The sequence below is a fragment of the Prunus dulcis genome, chromosome 6 (genome assembly GCF_902201215.1).
Source record: "Prunus dulcis chromosome 6, ALMONDv2, whole genome shotgun sequence".
NCBI classification, from domain to species: domain Eukaryota; kingdom Viridiplantae; phylum Streptophyta; class Magnoliopsida; order Rosales; family Rosaceae; genus Prunus; species Prunus dulcis.
Genome location: NC_047655.1, coordinates 12,400,960 through 12,418,849, shown reverse-complemented (window position 1 = coordinate 12,418,849; position 17,890 = coordinate 12,400,960). Strand labels below are relative to the sequence as shown.

General features: G+C 36.7%; 2 protein-coding genes across 2 annotated transcripts; both read right to left on the bottom strand.

Annotated features, from left to right (window-relative positions):
• Positions 1-443: 443 nt before the first annotated feature.
• Positions 444-14,609, bottom strand: LOC117632067 (ubiquitin carboxyl-terminal hydrolase 8). Its single transcript, XM_034365443.1, has 13 exons — positions 14,148-14,609; positions 13,578-13,829; positions 11,829-11,970; positions 9,286-9,345; positions 9,118-9,207; positions 7,266-7,610; positions 6,999-7,139; positions 6,736-6,906; positions 6,165-6,422; positions 5,855-6,003; positions 2,711-3,256; positions 1,692-1,965; positions 444-1,006 (listed from the first exon to the last, which is right to left on the bottom strand). The coding sequence occupies exons 1-13, from the start codon at positions 14,237-14,239 to the stop codon at positions 890-892; spliced, it is 2,637 nt and encodes an 878-aa protein (XP_034221334.1). The 5' UTR covers positions 14,240-14,609; the 3' UTR covers positions 444-889.
• A 2,115-nt stretch (positions 14,610-16,724) lies between these two features.
• LOC117630290 lies at positions 16,725-17,682 on the bottom strand. The gene is made up of 2 exons (XM_034363032.1): positions 17,276-17,682; positions 16,725-17,058 (listed from the first exon to the last, which is right to left on the bottom strand). Exons 1-2 carry the CDS (start codon positions 17,680-17,682, stop codon positions 16,725-16,727), a joined length of 741 nt encoding a protein of 246 aa, XP_034218923.1.
• Positions 17,683-17,890: the final 208 nt, after the last annotated feature.

The following is a 17,890-nucleotide window of genomic DNA, read 5'->3' as shown; positions in this document are numbered from 1 at the left end:
TAATACAAATTAGATTTGGGCAAACAAATTTATCATTTCCATTTTCTCATTCCCATTTTTTGTCATCTTTAGATAACAGAAAAGCAAACAAATTTGAGTGGTGAAAAAGGCTAGCATCAGAACATCCCATGCCACTTTATGGCATATATAATAACAGAAATTAGACAAGATGCAGCATTCTAGTAAACAAAATCAGCTTTCGCTAAATTATAGATGAAAAAGATTACAATAAATTTCATTAGATATCAGGGCTCAATCGGTTGTCCAAACCAAACCCCATTTCATCACCAACCAATAAAAAATACACCAAAAAAATTATAATAAAGACTGGAGAGGAGTTCCATATGACCAAGGGGAAGAAGTACACGCGACCCCAAGGTCATTGGCAGTACTGCACCCAGCAGATCATATTTACAAGATGAATGAGAAAGAAGACAAGCTCAAAAGCTAAAAATATTACTGAGCGTTGAAAAATAAAGATCGCCAAAATGCTAATACAAAGTTACAAATTAATGAATTGCCCATCAAATGTCTAATCCCAGTAAAAAAAAAAATTACACTTTCATAGAGCAGATCACTTCAGAAATCTCTCTAATCCAGGGAGTTCAATTCTCTTCATCAAATGGTTATAAGTCTCTATAGTATCCTAGGTCCCTCTTTTTGTCATTTGTCACTATGTTACAATCCTCTAAGCACCTCCTCTATATAGGTCGGTACCGTCACTCTTTTGAATTTCCCCCATTTTCATTCACGACGGAAACTCTCAATCCGAAATAAAGAATGCTGAAGACTAAAAGAATGAAATTTTGGGGTTACAGTCCTAGGACTGATTTGAAAAATTCACTCACCATGATAAAAGGGCTTCCAAAGATGCATCTCAACTCTGATGTCACACTTCTATTACTCTTCTGTAGAAAAGAACATAAGCAGCTGAAGACTTTATCTTATCCTGGCTGACAGGGGTAACATGGCTATCATCAAAGTCATACCACCGATCAGCCCCATGCTACACCAGGAAAAAAAAAAAACAGTTGAACTTCAGTGTGAAGCAACATAAGTTAACCTATGCATCAAATCATACCAAATTACAAGAAAAGGGAAAATAAGCCTCCAATTTACAGATATTAGATTAACTAGATCAAGTTCTCTTGTATGACTTGCAGTGCCTTGATGGTATGAGGACAATTTTAGTAATTTATCACTAAGTATGAGAGACATTAAATGAACCCCACAGTGAAATTTTGCAACAAAGTGCAAAGCCTCTCAGGTTAGATGTCGAAGAGATTTAAAAACAGAAAGGAATAACTAGGTAACTATAATTAATTCAATTTCTTCAACATCCGGTCAAATCTTGATGCTACCAGATTAAGTAGCAAAGTTATAAGAATCTATGCCTCAGCTGTAATGTCTAGTTACCAACCATATCGTGTAGAAATTAGTATTGCATGTTTTCACATGATGTATATAACATATGGAGATTCCAATGCAATATTCTTCGAGAAAGAGGAGATGATAGAGGTTACAAAGGTTTGAACCGAAATGTATTAGCTCTGAGTCCATAATGTTTGAAATGCGAATATATTATATAATTCAAAACAAGTGAACAGAAAGTTGATGAAATTCTTCATCCAGATATAGGAAAAAAGGCAAAAACTAAATGAAAGAAACATTGAGCAAGAAGCACCACTTACGTGGACAAATGCAGTATAATGACCACCCCCCATGCTTCCATAGTGATTACTAACTGCATAGAGCATGTAACGATTACATAACTGGTCGCTCCTGTAGGCAATGTATGTTGACAAATCAAGATTATCATCAGGGAAGTCAACATATGTCTCTAGCTTGTTCTTAAAACATCGGCTATATGAGAACCGCTTCAAATGAATCACCAAGATCTCTGGCAGTCTCCAAAGATCCAACTTCTTACTGGCTTGACAATGTTTTTTGCAGCCAGGGCAATACCTAAAATAGCAATAATGGTAGCAGACATTATAAATACCTTCTCACAAAGTAATAAAAGTTTGAGACCTTGTACTAAACTCTAAATACCTTGTCTTATACCACGAGAACATAACATTATCACCCTTTGTGTGTTAGTCCTAAGTATCAAACTAAGCAATAAAAACGAGTAATACTTGACGGACCACTATTTTGAGCATTACAAGATCATTTACCAATAGTTGATGGGGATGCTGTTTAGATGAGGGTGTTGTGAAAATATAGTCAGATAGTGAGAGGTAAATTGATATAAATAAATAAAAATTCATGATTTAACAGATATTACAGAAGAAATTTTTTTGATTATGTGATTTGCTCGAACAAAAGCGATCCAGCACAAGTGAGATGTTATAAGTTTGGAGCTAATGTCAATGGCATCACAAGAAACCTGCAATTATGTATTTTGCATAAGCAATAAAATAAAGACGCAACCAGAAGGGCTTTAATATCCTAATCCAAACAGAGAAATCTATAGATGACTGGAAAACGATTTCATTCCAAAATTGATGTCAAAAGTACAGCAATGAGTAAATGAAATAACAACAATTTCACATAACCTACCCAACTGTCCTTGACTCTACGAAAAAAACTAAGTGAACAAACCATTACATTCAGTGATCAAGATATTTCAGCTCTTCCAAATCATAGGTGTATACAACACAAAATACTTCAAAGCTAAATTTAAAAGGCTCAAGATGCACCAACTCACCACATGTCTTCTGGTCCAAGAGGTTCCTCCTTCAAGAACGCTTCAAGGCACTTATACAGAGAAACAGACTCCTGAGGCTTTTTCGCAAAAAGGCTAGACTTGAAAACCTCTGCCAATGAGCTAAGAAGGCGAGTATCATACTCTGCAATGTACTTTTTTGGCCAACATACAAGCACATTTAATTGCTTGGACTCTTCTTTCTCTACTATCTCATTCATTCCTATCTTTTTATCCTTGGAAGTTCCCTTTTCATCTGTTATGTAAAACTGAAAACCAAAATCCAAAGGTGAGTCAACCCCATTTCCATAGCAGGAGTTCACACCCCCACCTAAAACAGGAGGTGTTGTATCCTGTGTTCCACTGACTTCTTCAAGAGTGGCGCTCTCTGAACTATCAAGACATTCTTGGGAATCATTTCTAGGTGTTTGAAATGGCTTAAGTAATTTTAAGTACAAATTGCAGATATCTGATCCACTAGCAGAATTACAAAGTCTTGATACAAGAGGAATTCCAAAGCTTGATGTCATTTTTCCATGCATGTACTGCCTGACAATATAGAACAAATAAGAGGGTTAAGAGTGGGCATGTACTGCCTGTCAGAAAAAGCAAATTGTACACAGGACCCAGTATGTCAATGAAGAACTAACTTATCAGAGAGCATAGTCCTTAGTCTTGAAAATTACGACTACTAGGAGATCAAAATGCTAGGTGTAAATTATGAAAAATACCCATATTGCGTTTTCTTAAAGACAAAAGTCTTTTTTTCCGACCAAAAAAAAAGAATTCATATAATTACAATCAACCAGTATATTCTCTGCTATTCCCAGATTGGACACTCTTTTATGGACATTCATCTTCAACATACACATAGCCACACATTTAAATGCATCTCCAAAAGTACAAGAAACTATCATTTTTAGTTAATAATGAAACAAGAAACTATCATTTTTAGTTAATAATGAAACAAGAAACTATCATTTTTAGTTAATAATGAACTTTCACTTTCAGAATGAAAAGGAAAAAATAAAAAATAAAGGAAAACATTATTGTATTCAGTGACTTATTTCAACAAGAACAAAGTAAAATTAGTTTTGTTGGTGGAAACTAGCTGGTAGGGCTGTTCAGCTGAGGAAACTGCAACCTTATCTGATCCAATGTTTTTCCTGGGTTTCCTTTTGATTCAATCTTGAGGAACCCGATGAGGTTGCTTCAGCCTTGGGTTTGGATTTTCATAACCACTAGAAACCAATTGATGCAGGACTCATAGGACCTAAATTGTTTAGTTTCCTAATTTATTTGTTAGTTTCCTAATTCTTTAGTTTTCCAAATCCTAGTAGGATTTCTAAGTTTCCTATTTTATTAGGAATAGGATTTCTGTTTTAGCTGGAGATTTTAATCCTATTGTCTCTAGGTTTTAGTTTGCTATAAATACCCTTATGTAGTTCTTTAAAATTCAGTTTTGAATATTGATTAAACCTTCTCTTAAACTCTCTGATTTCTGCCTGCCTTCTATCTTTTCTTCCCTTCAGCTTCTCGTATTCTTTTCTGTCCTATTGCTCTGAGTGTTTAAACTAACACACCCAGGGCTGTGCTACATCACCAATCCAAATAACTAAACATATTTTACGTTATATTGATATATCAGGAGGCTACAGTCTTTTGGCTGTTGTTTTCAACTATCAAAAGCCTGTAACAGTTTACCAACCAAAAGGACAAAGCTAATCAAGCTCTAATCTCTCCAGCAGCCTCTTTTGAATATCCTCTCCAACTTATCTGCCACCTCAATTCTATTCCAATGCCATTTTCAAGAACCAAAGTGGCATCACCCACTCTCATGGTCACAGACTCACAACCCCATCTCAATTTAACCTCTATTCTCCTTCCTTTTTCATCTCCGCTAAACCCCCAACTCACGAGTACCCTTTCTGATCTGTTCTAAACTATTGCTACCATACAGATCTCAGAATGGGTGGGTTCAGTTTTCACGTGTGCATGGCATTGGGCCACAGACCTTGTAACCCAAAGAGCTCAATCCATTAGAATCTAAGCATCCAACACAAAACCAAATGGCAATGGGTGGAGAGGCCCAAGATCATTTAACCCACTAAGGCAAGGCTTCTATTTCTAATGTGGGATAATACTCTCAACATGCCACCTCACATGTCGCTCTCGTAAGCGCGACAGGGGATCACATGTTAGGCCCAACGTAGATAACCTGGCTCTCATACCATATTAGAATGCATGCATCCAATCCAAAACCAATTAGCAATGGGTGGAGACTGGAGAGGCACAAGATCATTTCAACCACTAGGGCAGGGCTTCTACTTCCAATATAGGATAATACTCTCAACACAGTTTGAGTTGTACAACAAAACTAAACCAACCCATGAAAAACCCTACTGGCTACATCCGAACAAAACCCAAATTCAGGTCTCCTAAGTCAACAAAAATATGAGATCACAAGAAAAGACCGAACGTCATAGCATGCCATTGCATATATCAAGAAAACTCTGTTGTTTTGATAACCTTACCTGATGATACATTTGTTTTTGTATCCAAAAGAAAATCTTAACAGTTGGATCACCTTCTCAGACCAATAATTCTAGCCTCATTGGCATAAAGTAACCCGCCACGTACACATCTCAACAAAAGTCTTTCATAGAACTAAACTGTTTTCGGTAACACCCTTTTCTTTCACAATAACAGTAAGGAGCACCCACTACAGTAAAAACCATTCACATCCATGCAATGAATGTAGTGTGGTTGACAAATACCTTGAAGTTGCTTTAACATAACAAATATTGTGATTCTAAAAGAAATCATGTGTGTTACGTGTGCGCGCATGAGCTTAATAGGCAAACTAAGATTCACTTACTTTTTGGTCTGAACTAATTTTCACTTCATAACTATTCAGAATATAAAACATTGCTACTGAGATTTTCAATTTAAATTTATTTATGCAGGTTACACCTATTTCCATTGAGCTATAGTATTCTACATATAAAAAAACAAAAAAGAATACAACTCCTACATAGCGTCCCTTCTTACACCCTAACTCTGTGCAACTTGCATACACAAATTACAATCAAATAAGAATGGAAATTGCCCACTATCAATAGATTGGAAAAAGAAGATAATACTTACTCCTCCATCAGCTGATGCATGAACACGACCAAAGGGAATTGCTCAACATCTTTTATAAACCGAAAAGCAACTAGCTGGTCTTGATCTCTAATTAAAGATAATGAATCAGATGGTTCCTCAAGATAACGTAAAATGCAATTGTTGTATATCTGCACAGAACTATATATCTTCAGAGATCAACCAGATAGGAACACAAAGACACACATGTATATATGTGTGTGTATGTGTGTGTGTGTGTGTAACACACATATCATCCAATAGCACTGGCATGCAAGGAACTCATATCAGATACTCTAGCCCTGAAAAATACCTCAGCCACCAAAAAGGTTTCATTAACCCCCAATGAACATGCAACACTTAAACCCTGGATGAGATCTTCAAATTTTCCATGCTTGGGCACAGTAATGGTATATTGAGATGGCTGAGAATTTCCATCAGTATTGACAACTGTTAACGTCATTGTCCGCATCATTGTTGAAGGTAAAGGTAGCGAGAGGTACATAAATGGATCAAATGTAACAGACACCTTTTTGCAAACAGGACAAACTAATGTTGATTTATATTGACCCTGCAATGTATAAAAATAGAAAAGGGTGATGCATTTGGTCAATAGAGCTGATAAACTTATCTTTGAAAATAAGAAAAATTCACCTTATATTAAACTCTCAAAAAGGAAGAAAAAAAAGGGAATGGGGATCCAATTTAATGAGCTATTTTCTGATCTGGGTAATATTTTGGTAATAAAACCTTGATTAAGAACTCCAGACCCTGTAGGTTCATCATCAAGTGCATCTCAAAAGTAATTAATGCGCATTGCTATCCATATTTTAGTACAGCAAGTAAGTATCGAACCAAAAGGCAAATCTAAGGAAGATGCTCACTTGGCACACATCAACAATGATAGAGTCATTGCGGGCTAAATGATTTCGCCAATACTCATCAGCTACCTCTTTATCTGATCGACCATCACCATCCTTAACTTCTACATAAGGCTTGCATTTAACACGATTAAGATCTTCATGAAGTCCATCCAACAAAAAAGCCAGGAGCTCCTATGACAATAATATAGTATGATACATGAACATCCCAACCCTTATAGACCTTGAACCCAAAAGAGAGAAATTCCAAAAAGAAGTTCACTAACTTGGGAATCATGTTGATTAAAGCCATTAAACTGCGGAGCAAATCGAGAAAGTTTTGACTTAAACGTCCGTGGAGCCACTGGAGTTGCTCCAGGAGCCCATAACTTCCTTAACAGATCTCCAAATGCTAAAGCAATCTCCCCCTGACAGAGAAGGGCATAAATTAACAGACTGTAAACAGATGATAGACTCAGTAACTTGTTCTTCATTCATACCAAGTAATGTATTAAGAAATAAGTTTATGAAGAGTGCAAAAAAGGATGACATACATCCATGCCCAACGGATTGTCCGGATTTATTTCTCTACCATAATCTCCAAGAAAGTAGTCAACCAGCTTTGGGGTGTGGGCTAAGCACTGGATGGAACTATTCATGAAACAAGTATTTCCAAGGTTCTGCAGTCCTGTCAATCCTAAGGAACCAGCTTCGCAAGAGCTTCCCCAGAATGAACGAATGAAATTAGAATTTGTGATTCCACCAGAACCATTCATCATAACTGAAGAACCACAACAGGAATTTGCAATGGTAGAATGTTGTGCGGCCCTCTCATCTTTTTTCCCTTCCCTGCACTTAAAGGAATCTGACAACCCATATACTTGCAGCTCCAATGGGATCTGCACAAAATCATACAAAAACTTACAACTATTAGAGCTTGTGAATCAAAATGACATAAATCACAAAAATGGCAGCCAATAATTCAGAATTCAAGCCCAATAATTTACTTCCCATATAAGACCAATATGAATACATCCTGCGGACAATTAGCAACTTAAAATTGGCATTAACTCTAAACAAGATACAGCGGTGCCACTAACATCCCTAAAAGAAAGAAAGCATCAATTATATACGGCCAACCTAACAAGTCAGTATATGTGTTCCATAAGACTAAATTGAAGCCCAGGAAAAATGTGCAAAGAACTTGGCAATAGCATTAGACTTTTTCTTGCCCGAAATACCACAGCTTTTGACTCATACAATTTTGAAGAGTTACAACATTAAGGCAGTTGAAGAGAACAGTCTACGAGACCACTGGTACAAATATCAGGTCAATAAATCAACAAGATGGAAGATATATTTATATATATACACACATATATATGTATACTCTTAAGAAAGAAAAGTCATACACTACCTAGTGGACAGGAACAACACTAAGACTTGCCACAGACAAGCTCCAATTAGTATCGTTTTTAAACCAATATACCCATTGAAGCTGGCATTTAAGGGAATTTATCAACGCATCCCACATAAACATAAGGGAATTAAACACATTTAGGCTGTCCCATACCAGAAATGAAGCACAATGGACATGCCTCAAACACATGAACTGTGTATGAACCCAACCATTTGTGAGAAACTCAAAACTGGCCTCAACAATTTGTGCTTGACTGTAAGGATTTAGTTCAGTTACTTATCATGCAGATAAAGGGTTTATTGATTTTTGGAAGTATTTTATGCTAAGTTTAGGATAATCCATTTTGGTGCAATTTGATTTGGTTGCCATTATTTTAGGAATTTTAATTGTCATCATTTGATTTTATTTAGTTTCCTTCTATATTCGAACCTCTTTCCACTACTAGGCCCATGAATAAATTGAGAGATCACCGTGATTTGGCCTCCCTCTTGGTCTTCTTCTCGTCTCCCTTTTTTTCTCTCTATCTCTCCCTATAATTTCCCTTTGGGTCCTACATCAAAGACTCTAACAGGCTCCAAATTCCATACAATAAGATGTTGAGGCATTAAAGTTCAATTAAACTTATTACCATTAAAACCATATATAAGCAAGAAAAAAAAAACATTTCATTTGTTTAATCGAACCTAGCTGGACCTGATCTTGAGCACATATAGATTTTTCAACCCAATCTAAAGCATGAATTTTTAGCTTATCATACAAGAGTTTACCAAGCTACCAAGCTATCAAGCCAAAGTTTACCAAGCTATCAAGCCAAAGCATGAGATACGGCAGTGGGTAGATCATGAGTATAGCTTACTTAATATCAGATGGAAGATAGCAAGAATAGTAATCCAACTGAGAACACGAAACAAATTCTGGAGTATGCAGAGTAGCAGAATGGTTGATGACAATGAATTAACAAGTGTCCATATCAACCTATCACTTACCCCTTCTGACTGCCGTTGATAACTTGGAAACTTACTTTTCTCATTTGTAAAAAATAAGCTTGTCTGCCCAGAAAAGTCCCAGATGCGCAACTGGTGCAATAACAGAAGTTAAAAATCCAACCACTTTATCCTGATAAAATAACATACTCAAGTAAAGAGCTTAATTACCATCTCAGACTCCACACTGAAGATTTTGCAGGCTCTCTTGAAGAACTCGACTGCATTATCCTAACAGAAAAATACAAAAATGAGAAAATAGAGCATCATATTAACATAGGGAAGACAAAGAAATCCCGCAACAAGCAGAATCACCAGAACCAATTTTCCATGGGTGGAGTGGCCGAGGACATTATATACTACTATGCAAGGCTTTACATTCCCAATGTGGGATTCTCTCAACACACCGCCTCACATGTGGTGTGACTTAAGCCAAGCACATGGATAACTTCTATTGGGTAAAGTGAGGAGCACATGCAGCCATTGGGCCTGACATGCATATAGCATGCTCTGATTCCACAAAAGAAATAAAGCATCCAACTCAAAAACAATTGGCAATGGGTGGAGAGGCTCACAACATTATATACTACTATGCATAGCTTTAAATTCCCTGTGTGGGATTCTCTCAACAATAAGTGATTCTGATAAGGTGTAGGTTTTTCATCAAAAGAATAAAAGGAAAAAGTGCACTCCGACGAACATGTCAATAAAACAAATAGTTACGGATCCATCCTTTACTTTTAGTTCCATTTTAAGACTTAAGTATTTTATCAGTGAATAACTGACTGGAACACATTGTTGGACAAATGTTTAAAAACATATGTCTGATCATAAGTTCAGCAATAAATCACTTACTAAACGTGTGATCATGAGCTCTGTCTCATTAAGCAAGTTCCACTAGGAATCTTGCAAAATTTAAACTGTATCCTTTAAATCAGCTTTTCCCTTTCTCTTATATTATCTTACTACCTCCATGGCACATTGTTTCCATCAATGGTATGCAGAAATTAAGTTTCAAAATAAAACCCCTACCCAAGTCACTGAAAAGGAATTTAAGGGATTAAAAAAGAAAAAGGGAAAAAAGGGAAGTGCTATTACCACCCACCAATTTAATCACCATATCTACCAACTTTTCTCACCCTCATTAAAAATATGAAAAACTACTGATGCAGGATGCGTAGGACCTAAATTGATTAGTTTCCTAATTTATTTGTTAGTTTCCTATGTTCTCTAGCTTTCCAAAATCTAGTAGGATTTCTTTTCCAGATTTCTAAGATTTCTAAGTTTCCTATTTTATTTGGGTTAGGCTTTCTGTTTTAGCAAGGGATTTTTATCCTATTATCTCTAGGTTTTAGTTCGCTATAAATACTCCATGTAGTTGTTTAAAATTCAGATTTGAATGTTGAGTGAACCTTTTCCTAGAACTCTACTGTTTCTGCCCTTTCTTTCAACTTTTCGATCTATAACTTCATCTCTTATAATCTTCTATGTTCTATTGTTTAAGTGCTTAATCTAATACCGGCAGGCTGTACTACATTACTACCACTGCAGAATCCAGCCATTACCTTATATATAGGTAATCAAGTGCCAAAGAGAATTATAAAAACCTCCGATTACTGCCTTAGAAGGGCCCTATTTAAAGAAATCAAATTTCCAACCCCAAAAACCCATTTGACAGGAAGATGAGACACTACCTCCCATCTCACTAGATGATCTTTCTTCCCCTCACCATGATCACGCATGAGCTTCTTAATCCTTTTTGCGACCTCACTAAGTAAAGCAAACAATTAGAAAATAGACAGTACTAAACAAAACGCACCAAGGTAAGTATCCTGCTCCTAGACAAAAGACAACTTTCCAACTTCTTTCAACCTTCTTAGCCATGGAGACCACAGGATTGCTCTATGTTTCCCTTCCTAGAGGAAGCCCCCACACTTCATCGACCAACTACCACCGAGGTCTACTTATATAGGCAATCCGAGAATAATCAAATGCCAAAAATAATCAAAATTCTACAATGGCAATCCCTAATTTCGGAATATAGGCAACTAAATAATTATTTAATCCCTAAGAAAGTGATAATATATCAAACCAGAGTTAACAAGTTCAAATATTCTGAACCTGTCTAAATAATTTAAAACTTACTTTGTCCAGTACTTAATATATATAAATTATGGGGCCAAAATACCCATATTTAGTGTATTTAGCCTCTCTTCTACAACCCGACAAGCCCAAACTTTGTGTCATTTTGTTAAGTGAAAGAGCCCAAAGTGCAAAAGGGGATTGAGATAATAGTTGTCTGGAAAAGGTATGAAGCCAGGACCTCATCATTAATGAACGGTAATCATTTAATCAGTAAACTGAGTAGCATTTCAACAAAAATGAACACCAGCGGAGTTGTAAAGTTGTTCTCATTTCATCATATCAAAAAATAACACTTTTCGCTAAAATGTTGAAAGGAAATAATAGGGAAAGGAAAAAAAAAAGAGAGAGAGACAGAGGTACAGAGAGAAAGTGACGATCCCTCCAAATAAGTATATACTTTTTTTTGTGACGACCATTAAATTTATGCTTCTTAAAACGTTTGCATCTGCATGCAATATAAATCCATTGCTTGAAATTTCAAATCTTAGCCTTCTGAACATTAAGAACACAAGGCCAGAAGATAACTAAAAATAAAAAACAGGAACAAGACATAATCTACATATACTGACCTTTTTAGTAATCCTTACTCCCAATGAATTTGTTTCTCGCGGAGCAGAAAGTCTGAGTTGTAGAGGATAGACATCGGTCATGTCATCTTCCGCAGCTGAAAAACATTTACCATCCTTCACTGCAGCCTTAGAATCACTATGCCTACATGTATACAACAATCACACCATGGATAAGAAACTTGGCAAACTATGAGTAATAAGTAAATAAGTTAAAAGTATTCCATGAGTTGCAATGGGAGGAAAATGCATCATCTTCAGCAAAGTGCCTAATTGAACATATTAATTACAAGAAATACTTTTAAACTATTATGACTGCCTGCACGTCTGGAAACATTAAGGGATTTTTTTTTTCCTTTGAAATATGCAAAACCCCATTATACATACCTCAGGTGGGTTCAAAAGGTTGCTCTTCTGAGTGTTAATGCTAGAACAAGCTTTAATTGTTCTCAAATTATTAACAGACGGGGCAGTATTCTCAAACTGCAGAATTTCAATGACGATATTGTTAAATGAATGAAATAACTGCAGTCTTGTCAAAGAATTATGAATCACTTTAATTTTCTTCTCTTTTAGAGGCTTAAGATCTGCAAAGGTTCTAGCATTGTTCAGGGAGTAGGACACAATCAAGCAATCCCAAGAAGGCAAATCCGAAATGGCTTAAGCACATCAAACTTTAGTGACTTCTGCAAGGTGAAAATTATACTAAATAATGTTCCTAATTTAAAGGCTTTGAGAGGAATTACTTTACCCCAATCTTAATGTGAAAAATAAATTAGTGGCTCAGGCTCAATTTGCCACAGGCTGCAGGTTTAAAGTAGAGACGGTGGAGCTCCCAAAAATTCATTGTACCTTAGTTTTTTTTCGACAGGAAAAAGAAAATGAATGTGCCCTAGTGGTATATAATAAATGCTACTGTGTTAGACCAATTCAAAGCTCTACTAAAAGGAAAATGTAGGGAGCCAAAGTAATTACAAGTAACTGCTTACGTAGTCAGTCCATTTTCACAACTTAAAAAGAATAAAACTATAGTTGTGCAATGCAACAAATATATATAGATATTAACTGACAGGCATCAGAGGCATACACCCTGCCCTGGAATGTATCTAACTTCCCAAAATCATGACCAAATGTATCAAAAAAGTCATAGAGACCCATGCAGATCATTGAGACTTTTAGAGCACAAGTGGAATCAAACGCACAATATCTCACATCAAGGCACCAATTAAAATCCAAAGAAGCACAACATCTGATTCTAATCAAACAAATATTAGCAAGAAGCTTAGAATCCATCAGTCATTTAATCAAATAGTGGAAATGTAACTGCCCAATCTAGAAAGTAACGAAGCAAGGGTGAATAACCAAACAGTTAGAAGCTTGCAAAAGGGTTACATTCCTTGCAATATTCATGGGCATAGAAACAACTCACTTCAATCCACTTCCATATAAAACAACAAAGTGTCATTTAAACGTGAGATACCATTACGGCCCTACAAAAGCATGTCAAATGTATCGTATAATGTACAACAAAGTATCAAGTTCTAAAACACCAGAAGGACCTAGAGCCAGCTATTCATATCATTAAACACCATCTAAACCGCAAATGGCAGCATCAAGCACTGATGACTCTTGGCGCAAATTATATCAAATCCGAATTGTTTTTCAGTAGCACCTTTTTCTTTTTTCATTGAAAACACATTCAAAAGACCCCATATCATAAAAAATGGCCCAAATCGAATCAAAACCACTCACCATCTGAGTGCCTGAACCCACATTTCTGCGGGAACCAATGCATAGTCTCGGCCTGAGACACCCACTTCGCCATTTTCACCACTGTGCACAGTATCCTCCTCCCGCTTGAGATTAAATACAAGATCTGAGTTGAAAATGTTGTTGATAATCTTCATAGGTCCAGCATACGAGGAAGCTTGCGAGGTCACATACAAAATCCCTCTCTTTCCATCCGAATCGCCCAAAACTGAGTCTTGTGCATCTCTCCACCAACTGAAAACGCAATTTACATTAGAACACGGGATACATGAATTCAATCAAAACCCTATGATTCAGACACTCCCAAATCTAATACTTTGAAAAATAACAATACAAGAAGAGAGACTAAGAACCTTATTTCTAATTATATAGTTAAGAAGCCTAAGTGACACTTCTCTCTAATTTCCTTTGCTCATTTCTAATTCCGGAAAATTCACAGAAACGAAAATGCATAGAAAATTTGATGAAGAAACTTCATTGTGGATTGGTGAAAGTTGTGCAGCTGTGGAAACTGGAAAAAATGAACCAAATCGAGAAGTGAATGAGTTAGACCTGTAGGGAATGAAGTAAATTTGCTGTTTGCTGTCTGAGTCGGAACGCTGAGTGGAATCGGACAGATCTTCAGAGAGAGCAACAGCCTCCATTCTCTTCTTCGATTGTGTGTATATTACATATAAAGAATGAGAGAAAGAGCGAGTGAAGAAAGAGTGAGAAAATGGGTTCGGAAAATGCAGATCATCAGATAGAGAGAGTGAGTGAGTGAGATGGGGACGGAGATGGCGGATTTGCAGAGAAACAAATGGAGCTTTTTCTGTGAAGAGGATTCAATAAGGAGGGAAAATATATATATATATATATATATATATATATATAATACGAGTTTTTAATATTTATTGGTGTTCTTACGTGGAAAATGAATATTGGACTTTGAGCAGCTGAGAAACACATGCGGAGAGCGAATCTCATGGAAGAATTAGAAGAAGATCACAGGAGGAGTGAATCTCCAATCCGAATATCCGATTATCAAACGGGTCGAATGACACGACTCATGTAAGTCGTCTATTTATTGGAGTCGATTGAATTTTACTTTAGCTTAATTTGTTTAAAAATTCTGCTCTACATTTCATGACACTCAATTTTATTTTTTTTTATTTTTTTTTTTAACGAACGAAAATGGCACTACTATAGAGATACATAAAAGCCCAAAATAAAAGTCAGAAAATTAAAAACAAGAGCTCAACCAAATAAAATAAAAGCCCAATTCAAAATATAAATAATTTAGGTAGAAAACACAAAAACCTATAATTAAATCCTAGAAATAACAAGCAATTGCCGCCACCTAAGAGCATTTCCACCGGCCAGTCTTGGCCCAGGCAGGAGGGGGCCCAAGCCCCAGTTGGACTTTTTAGCAGGCTTCAGCTGCCTGGGCAGCACCTGGGTCCCAGTAAACTGGACTAGCCCAAAGGCAAAACAAGCTCGTGCTCTAGCTTGAGGGCTGCTGACGTCAGAGCTGATGACAACCTGACGTCAACGCCTGGATTTAAAATATTTTTACCGTTGGCATGTGCGTTGACACCAGGCTAGCATCATCCCTGATATCCACCAACAGCTAGAAGCCATGTGGCAAGTTCTAGGTTGTCTGATCCTTTTTTGTCCTCCAATCCAATAGTTGCCTTTTTTTGTATGTAAAAAATTTGAAAAATTTTTAAAAATTATTTTTAAAAAAATTACCAAAATATTCTGAACTTTTTTTCTATAAATGTCTACCAATATTCTTCACTTTCAACACCAAATCTTCATACATTTTCTTCTCCTTCTAATATTATTCACTTTCTACACAATTTTTTTTTTTATATTCAACATCTTATGGCATCTTCTATCGAAGTCGGATGGGCGTGGACAACCATGGAAGATGTTATGTTGTGTGAGTGTTGGGTCCAAGTTGGTCATTGTCCGATCATGGGCAATGAGATGAAGTTCTCTCATAGGTGCAGAAAAATTCATGCCAAATTTTATGAAAGATCGGGTTCGGCTCGTACAGAAATGGTCTTGGCTAGTAGGTGGGAAAATTTGAATAAAGAGTTAGGGAAATAGAGAGATGCGTTGGCAAAAGCAAGGACAACCATCGAAGCGGCGAAAATCTTGGCAATGAGGTAAATTATTTGTAATTTATGTTTTATTAAATTTAATGTCCTAATTTTTTAAATGTTTCTTGCATTTCCAATATATTTTTTTTAATAGATTATGCAAGCACAAATGTGGCTCGGTGCTATTGGCTAAGGCATAAAATCTTTCAACTATCACCAATGTTGGGAGGTGGTGAAAAATTGTTTGAGATTCAAAATTATTCCCATGAGTCTGACCATTGGGTTGAAAGAGACGAGGCTCCATGATTCAACGGCATCGGATTCCCTAATGAGTCAAGACTTACCAATCCAAAAGGAGCCGAGGCCTATTGGGAGAAAGGCGGCGAAGGCCAAGAGAGGGAGTACTTCCACCAATGATACTACAAAAATTTTGGAGCAAATTGCTCTAAACGGCACCATGAGAATTGAGAGAGACATGAAAAAAGATGCGGATGAGAAGGCAATGAATGAAGAATATGCAAGAGAAATGGAGTATATACGCAAACAAGACATGGAGAAGAAGGATCGAGAAACCATGGCCATGGATACAAGCCATATGTCCCATAAACAAAGTCATTTTATAAGCTAGAACGAAGGGATGTTATGAGAAGAAGACTTTTCCATGACGATGGACCTAGCAACACTGATTGGTTAAATGATCAAAACCATTAGATTATATTGCTTGCCTTTTATTTAATTGCATTGCTTGTTTTTTATTGAATTAGTTGTATTTCTTGTCTTTTATTTAATTAGTTGTATTTCTTAATTAGTTGTATTGCTTTTATTTTAGTGAATAAAGAAATCATTCAATAAAATACCTTTTTATTCAACACATTGCAGACATCAAACTACAGCATAATTAAAAACAAAACACAACCAAAGCATAATTCAAAACAAAACACAAACAAAGCATAATTCAAAACAAAACACAAACAAAGCATAATTCAAACAACGCATACTTCAACACAAAGCATAATTAAAAACAAAGCATCTTCACTTGACTTCATTCACCGTCATTGCCTCTCACCACCCATAAGTGCTCCATCAAGCCAACTTGACGTCGTTCATGAATATAAGACGATTGCATCTCCGTATATCGATCAATCATATAATTGTTGGAACGACCATCCCTAACCAACAGTTCATGCTCTAGTGGTTGTCCGTTTGCTCCCATAGGCCTTTCATAAATTCTTGTAAATGTCGTGTTCATGGGATCGGGTTCGAACACCTCTGGAGTATTATAATCATACTCATCCTCCACAATCATGTTATGGAGGATGATGCATGTCATCATAATGCTATGAAGCACCTCCTCATCAAACGTATGAGCAGCACTCCTAATGATTGCCCACCAAGCTTAGAGGATTCCAAAACATCTTTCCATATATTTCCTGTAACCCTCTTGATAGACAACAAATAATTTTTCCTTCTCCAATCGGGGATGCGGAATTGTTTTGACAAATGTCGTCCACCTCGGGTAGATTCCGTCTGCTAGGTAGTACCCACCCCAGTAGAGAACATTGTTGATTTCATAGGTGATATGAGGGGGTTGACCGCTCAACACATCGTTGAATACCGGGGATTGACGTAGCACGTTCAGGTTGTTTTAAGATCCAGCAACTCCGAAAAGGCATGCCAAACCCATGTATCGAATGAAGCAATGGCTTCCAGAATAATACTTTTTCACCCTTTTTTATTCCCATAATCTCCTTGCTAGGCAGTTGGTAATTCTCCCATTGCCCGTACATATAGTCGATACTTCCAATCATGCCTGGAAAACCTCGAGCTTCGGCTTTTTGTAGAAGCTTTTGGAGGTCCCTAGGCATAGGTTTGCGAAGGTAATCCCTGGTGTAGAGAGTTTCGATTGCATCACAGAATCTGACCAAGTTCTCTAGAGTAGTGGGCTTCCCCATCCTAGCAATTTCATCCACCTGGTCTGTAGATGCACCAAACGCCAGCATTCGTAAAGAAGCTGTAAGTTTTTGCTTCTGAAAAAGCCCCAAAACCCCAGCAGCATCACACTTCTGAACGAAGTATGCATCGTAATTGCAAACATCCTACATGACTTTATTGAACAAATGGGGTTGCATTCCATATTGCCCTCGAAAATCAACATTAGAGTACACATAATTTGGGATAAAGAAATCTTCCAAAAGATTCTTACCTCGA

What these genes read in the sequence shown, in the direction of transcription:
- LOC117632067 (XM_034365443.1), bottom strand. Translation starts at nt 14,239, where the DNA reads ATGGAGGCTGTTGCTCTCTCTGAAGATCTGTCCGATTCCACTCAGCGT. An exon ending in ATCAACGGCAGTCAGAAGGG is followed by an intron (nt 7,611 to 9,117) that starts GTAAGTGATAGG and finishes GATTTTGTGCAG; the next exon opens with ATCCCATTGGAGCTGCAAGT. An exon ending in TTAATCAACATGATTCCCAA is followed by an intron (nt 6,907 to 6,998) that starts GTTAGTGAACTT and finishes TTATTGTCATAG; the next exon opens with GAGCTCCTGGCTTTTTTGTT.
- LOC117630290 (XM_034363032.1), bottom strand. Translation starts at nt 17,682, where the DNA reads ATGCTGGCGTTTGGTGCATCTACAGACCAGGTGGATGAAATTGCTAGG. An exon ending in ATTCAACGATGTGTTGAGCG is followed by an intron (nt 17,059 to 17,275) that starts GTCAACCCCCTC and finishes GGCAATCATTAG; the next exon opens with GAGTGCTGCTCATACGTTTG.